The sequence below is a fragment of the Aplidium turbinatum genome, chromosome 3 (genome assembly GCF_918807975.1).
Source record: "Aplidium turbinatum chromosome 3, kaAplTurb1.1, whole genome shotgun sequence".
NCBI lineage: Eukaryota > Metazoa > Chordata > Ascidiacea > Aplousobranchia > Polyclinidae > Aplidium > Aplidium turbinatum.
In genome coordinates this window covers 27643870-27650461 of record NC_137474.1, presented here as the reverse complement: position 1 = coordinate 27650461, position 6592 = coordinate 27643870, and the positions used below count along the sequence as shown (strand labels likewise).

At 40.0% G+C, this 6592-nt stretch overlaps 1 protein-coding gene across 1 annotated transcript; it reads left to right on the top strand.

Moving 5' to 3' along the window:
- Positions 1 to 701: 701 nt before the first annotated feature.
- LOC145766672 (general transcription factor II-I repeat domain-containing protein 2-like) lies at positions 702 to 2265 on the top strand. The gene is made up of 2 exons (XM_082578383.1): positions 702 to 1498; positions 2127 to 2265. The coding sequence occupies exons 1-2, from the start codon at positions 702 to 704 to the stop codon at positions 2263 to 2265; spliced, it is 936 nt and encodes a 311-aa protein (XP_082434509.1).
- Positions 2266 to 6592: the final 4327 nt, after the last annotated feature.

Here is a 6592-nt window from a genome sequence, read left to right as displayed (position 1 = left end):
CATATTTTTTGTGATTGGCCTATGTCAGAGGTCGGCAACCTGCGGCTCCGGAGCCACATGCGGCTCTTTTAGCCCTCTGCTCTGGCTCCCGTGACTTTAAACACTGCGAGCTTGGGCAATACAAAAAAATTTTGTTGTAAATTAATAACTGCTCTAGGCTATAGTTTAAACTAGTTTTGTTGAAAATTATGACTTACAAATCCGTTCAGTATGTTTGTTTTTTTTACCAAGATTTGATGCTTTTATTTTGCTAAGGAAAAAAACATTTAGGACTGTTAGGAATAATGGCGGCTCCTCACGGCTTACAATGCATGTATTGTATGTGGACAGATTCTGATTTGTCCGCCCCGTCTGTGAAACGATAAAGAGCATATTGTTACGTGATTTACCGCACAATTAATGTTAGCATTATCTTATACCTGGCAGTGTCACAGTGCAGTTTGTAGTAGCCTTTAGTATTTTGTAACCAGTTAAAAGTGTCAGATACTCTTTGTTAAATATGTAAATCGCCATTAGTTATTAATCAGTAACTTTGGCAAATTTGCCAAATTATTGCCAGTATATACCAGCGTTATCTTTACTAGTAAGCCTAGTTTCCGTAGTCTAGAGCAGCATCTAACTGAAAATCTTTTATTTAGTAAAGAGTTTAGAAACGATATTACAACAAAACAGTATAGTCTTGTATCGATTAATAATTAGCAATGGAAAAGTGTAAGAAGAGAAAAGTTGCGAACGAAAAAAGAATGTTCAACCCCTCATGGACAGATTCATTTGCTTTCATTGCTAGCGAAACTTGCTTGCCGGTATGTTTGTTATGTGATGAGAAATTAGCAAACAACAAAAAATCAAACGTTGAAAGACATTTTCTGAATAAGCACAATGTCTTTGCAGAAAAATATCCTGCTGGAGATCAGCGAAAAAAAGCAGTTTTAGAACTTCGGCGGAGATCCGATCAAAGCAAAACTTGTTTCAGTAAGTGGATGAACTCATCCAGATCAAAGACTTCTGCTAGTTTTATAGCGACTCGAGAGATAGCCTGTCATGGAAAGCCATTTACAGATGGAGAATATTTGCAAGAGACATTCATCAAGATATCAGAAAATTTATTCTCAGACTTTAAAGACAAGAATAAAATCATTCAGAAAATCAAAGACATGCCCCTCTCAGCAAAAACTGTCAAAGACAGACCTATAAGAATGGCAGCCAACATCAATTCTCAACAAATTTCGGATATCAATTCAGCCCCAGGATACTCTATTGCCTGTGATGGTTCAAAAGATGTCAGTGATGTTGAGCAAATATCGCTGTTTTGCAGATACGTAAATTCTACTGGATTAAAGGAAGAATTGATTGAAATAATTCCACTAAACGGCCAGACGCGAGGTGAAGACATCTGTGGGGCAGTTTTAGACTGTCTCAAAACAAAAGAAATAAACACAACTCACTTGATTTCGGTCGCTACTGATGGAGCACCAAATATGATAGGAACGCAGAAGGGGTTTGTAAGTTTACTTCAAAAGTCACTGGATAGAAAGCTGTTGACGTTTCACTGTATGTTACATCAGGAGGCATTGTGCGCTCAAACATTTTCCCGAGAGTGCAATGAAATGATGAATCTCGTCATTCGAGTATTAAACAAAATAATTTCACAAGGATTAAACCACCGACAGTTTCATTCATTATTAGATGAACTTGATAGCACATATCCAGATCTGCGGCTACACAACAATGTCCGATGGCTGTCCTGAGGGGAGGTACTGAAAAGATTTGCTGTGAGTTTGGAACATGTAAAAACGTTTTTAAAAATCAAAGGGCTCTCTTCTCCTGAATTGGATCAGCCAGATTGGGTAGAAAAGTTGCATTTCATGGTGGATATGACATCGCACCAACACGTTGAACAAAAGCTTGCAAGGAAAAGGTAGCACAACCCTGCAGATGCTGGAGGAGGTTTTGGCTTTTGAGCGCAAGATGACAGTGTTTGCCAGAGATTTACAAAGAGGTACACTACTTCACTTTCCCTTTCTAAAAGAGTTCAAAGAAGCACACAACCAGTTAAATTTTGTTTACTTTCAGCAAGCTATCATCGATATGCAAACTGTGTTTCAACAACGATTCTGTGATTTTAGGAAGGAAAAAGACACCTTATCCTTCCCCATTACCCCTCTGAAAATCGATCCATTACTGCTGAATATGACTGCATTCACAGCTGTAAGTCAATCTAGTCTTGAACTTGAACTGGCCGACATAGCTGACAAGGATGTGTGAGTATCTAAGTTCCGAAGCTTGAGAGCTGACCTTGAAGATCTTGCTCGCCAGAAGGCCACGCTTCGTCACAACCACAAATGGAGTGACCTTAAAAAGCTTCAAAAACCAGACAAGCTCGTGTTCAATACGTGGAATGCCATACCTGACTCTTACATGAACATGAAAAAAAATGCATTTGGAGTTCTGTCGATATTTGGATCAACATATTTATGCGAACAAAGTTTTTCGGTCATGAATTATTTAAAAATAAACAACGCTCACGCCTAACAGATGAGAGCTTGCAGTCCCAGATGAAACTCAAAGTGTCATCTTATCAAGCTAATGTAGATGTGCTGTGCAGTGAAATTCAGGAGCAAATATCGCATTAGCTGGGTGAAATAAATGATTATTTGAGAATGTATGTTTTTACCCAATACTGTGCCCGTAGGTAGCCTACTAAAAAGTGTTGTGTTTAATAGTCAGGCTTTGTTTGTTGAAATTCTAGAATATTCGCATGTACAAAGCAAAAATTGAAAGAAATTCTACATGAAGTGTAGGCTATAATTTCCTTTGGTTTTAGTGGCCAACTCGACAGTTACATGTTATGGCTCCGAATATGTGTTAATTTGAAGAAACTTGGGAACATTGGCTCTTTTAATGCCAAAGGTTGCCGACCTCTGGCCTATGTGTACGTTGCGGGACGAAAACTGCAATATTGTACTAGTTCCATAATTACATTACTATTGTTGATACAACACGATAACACACACACAATACATCGGTGGGTTCATACGATAGTCGCTCCTAGTGGGAGCACAGATAAGAAACAAAATGCTGTAATGCAACGCAGAAGCGATTTTACGGCAATTCAGCTCCCGAGAAGCTTATAGTGGAGAAAAAAACGAAAGGTATAAAACACTTTTTTACAAACGGCGCTCCATAGCATAGTTAAACAAAAAATGTGTTTTACCAAACAGTGCTTGCGGAGATAAACTGCGCAATTATTTTGTCTTTGTCAAGTACGGTACATCAACTTCTTCTTTGTGAACGGTCATGATGCAGGCATGGTTAAAACGTTTCTACGTCATGGTCGTTTGCAATTTACTTGATTTATAGCACTGGGCTACGAGTGGCAGAGTGGAGACAAACGGCGCGGCTGGACACTTTTGCTCGTTTAACGGCAAATCAACGTTGTTTAACATTGCATGAATGTAACAATGGCAATAATTGACGAAAACTAATCACTTAATCAGTAGGTCTAGAAGGACCTATCATATGGCGACAAAACCCTGCAAATAAGGTAAGTAGGCTAGTATTAGAAGTTGGCAGATGGTTACAGAAATTTTGGGCTTAAAATTGCATTAATTTTTTTTAATTCCTGAAATGTCCAGCGGGCGCGGCCGCCCGGGACTCGGCGCCGGTGCTACTATTGGAAAAGCAACCACAGCTTTCATAAAAATGGCTGAATTTTTTGAAGTCATTTTGGACAAGCGACTGAAAAGTTTCAGAAAATAAAACAGGTACCGACCGTACAATAGTACCCAGTGGTTCCGCACCAGGCTCAAAATCATGCGACGCTGGTTTGACTCTCGAGGTGTGCGTTTGAGCAACACATTTCAGGAAGGCTCTCCATTCAGCGGCACCTACAATAACAAATGGAATAATTCTCTGGAAACAATACAACAATCAGAAAACTTTACTCTGTCAATCTCGGCAACTGGCCCTGCATCAAGAGCCTCTACAAGTATGCAAAACTACCAGGAATAACCTATCAAGGCCTTGTCAATCCGAGGATAAAGATTCAAAACCAACCAACAAGACAAACGTTCTACCAAACCCAGGGGCAGATCCAGGTATTAACGTTAGGGGGGGGGGGGGGGGGCGATGTCATTGATATTCAGGCAAGTGATCAGCCCGGCACAAACAACGACAGGGGGTCTCGCCTAGAAAATTTGGGTTGAATTTGGTACGTTCTAAGAGCATTTCGAACACAAATTATGAGAAATTCTATAACTTAAAAAAACCCTCAACAATGCTGTCACTTTTTAGAGATAAAAATCCAAGGTTCCCTGCGATCTGCGCCGTTTCATTTTGCTGACAACTTTTAAATCATCTGAAATAGCCTACTGCAATAGTTTCATAGTTCGGTGTCGCTCCTCAGGTCCTGTAAGAGAAATATCCAGTGGTGTATTCGAGGGTAGCCACGCGGCATACGCAGTATATTATACTCTGTTTTTTCGAGCAACTATAGTATGCCCTCTGGTTTTCCAAAAATAAACAATTTTGTATAGTGATTACTGATTATCCTAAACACAAATTTTTGGTAAAATAACCCGAAACACGAATTTCAAATAAAACAGGCTAATGTTTGTTTAAACTCAAAAACTGAAATGGCAAAGGTAAGAAGATTGCTATCCCTATTTCTGCACTAAAAATTCGACCAAAACCGCTTTTCAGATTTTAGCATTCAGCAAATATTTCACCTAGGCCCAAAACCCTGTCCCTAATAAAATTGAAAACTTTCTGACCGTCTGCACTAACTTTGCTGTAAAATCTCGACTGGTGAACCTAGAATTGCCATTGAAACATCAATAAAATCGGAAAATAATACTCTAGTGCCAGGTGGCAAATAAAAGTTCAAAACAGCAACCGCTAAATGGCGATAGTAAATTTCGGGTTTCGAGCAATTTTACCATTGCGCAAGAGCAGGCATGCTTTTATTATATCTGTTTTGATCTGGTCATGGAAAAGGTAAGGAAGTGTAATGAACAGAGGTGGGCACCCGCTACTTTTAAAGTAGCGCGCTACCCGCTACCGCTATTTGGGCCAAAGTAGCGCGCGCTGCCGCTACCAATTTACAAAATTAGTGCGCTACCCGCTACCGCTACTCGGGCCAAAGTAGCGCGCGCTACCGCTACTTCTTCCGCTACTTTTGTCTAAAATGACACTAGGAAACACTCAAGTCCCTAGTGACGCAAAAATGACCTTGAAAACGAATGTTATCATTCGTTTACGCTGTCATTTTAACGTCGTTATAGAACACATTCTAAGGGAAATTTATTGTTACGCATCTTTCAAAAACACAAGCATTTCAAAATGAGAGTCATTAAGTCTTGCCCGCTTTCGCTTAAGCACATCTTTTCCAACAGAGAAAAGTCTCTCCACCGCAGCACTGGAAGGAATGGGGGTGTTGTATTTAATGAACAGGTGTTTTAACTCGGTATTCGAAAAGCTCAAGGACTTGCTTTTGTCCGAAAAAAAGGCGTCCACTATTGTTGCTTCCTTCTGCACTGACGTTTCACGGGATGGCGCAAACACTCCAAAAAATACATCCTCGGAGACTCGGAGTCATGACTGGTGTTGGTGTCACTCTTCTCAGTATCAACCTGGCTTAATGTCTCCCGCAACAGTCGAATTACATCTGTCTTGACTTTTTCTCACAGTGCGTCAGCATCATCCGTGGAAACGTAGTGCAGAAATTGTAGCCACGACGTCTTGAAGGAGGGATGAAGACATGATGCCATAACGCATTTCATGTTGTTGAAGCACTTGTTGAATCATTTCTTCACCCCTTCAAGGACTTTCACTTTCAACTCCTCACAGGTCACAAGATCACTGATCTCGGTCAACTTCTTCCCGCAAATTGTGATGGTTGGAAGCAAGACTCCGTAATATGCCTTGGTCTCGCCCTGGAGAATGTCTAAAGCAGCACTTCTTAAACTGGGGTAAATTTACCCCTGGGGGTAAATTTCCTTGTTTTGGGGGGTAAATGAGCTATCAATCAAAATATCCACATCAGTTGACGGGACAGAAAAATTGTGCCAGCTGTAGGTATTGGTATTGTAGATATCATTTCACCGCTTGACGGAGATAGCTGGAGATGATCTCAATCAAAACTTGAAGAATGACATCATCAGTCATCTTCAAAACTTGCAGGAGGAGTTTGAACGATATTTTCCCGAGATAAATACTGGCAGCATTTTGATGAAAGTAGCGAGAAATCCTTTTGTATGTAAAGTGAAAAATGTTCCTGAAGCAATCCAAGAAGAATTTATAGAATTAACAAACGATTCTTTTGCAAAAGATGCGTTTCACTCTTGCAACCTAGAAAAGTTTTGGGTTAAAATATAACATTGCTATCCAAGGATAGATATATTCAAGCTCTGAATGTTTTGGTCACGTTTTCTTCAACTTACCTAAGATGCGAAAGTGGCTTCTCTGCATTGCTTAGCCTACTATCAAATCTAAAGCACAAAACCAACTTCATGTTGAATCCGATATTTGTTGTGCATTATCTCCTACTGTACCAGACATTGAATAACTCTTTGCTAAAAAGCAAGGGCAGCCG

What these genes read in the sequence shown, in the direction of transcription:
- LOC145766672 (XM_082578383.1), top strand. Translation starts at nt 702, where the DNA reads ATGGAAAAGTGTAAGAAGAGAAAAGTTGCGAACGAAAAAAGAATGTTC. An exon ending in ATGATAGGAACGCAGAAGGG is followed by an intron (nt 1,499 to 2,126) that starts GTTTGTAAGTTT and finishes CTGTGATTTTAG; the next exon opens with GAAGGAAAAAGACACCTTAT.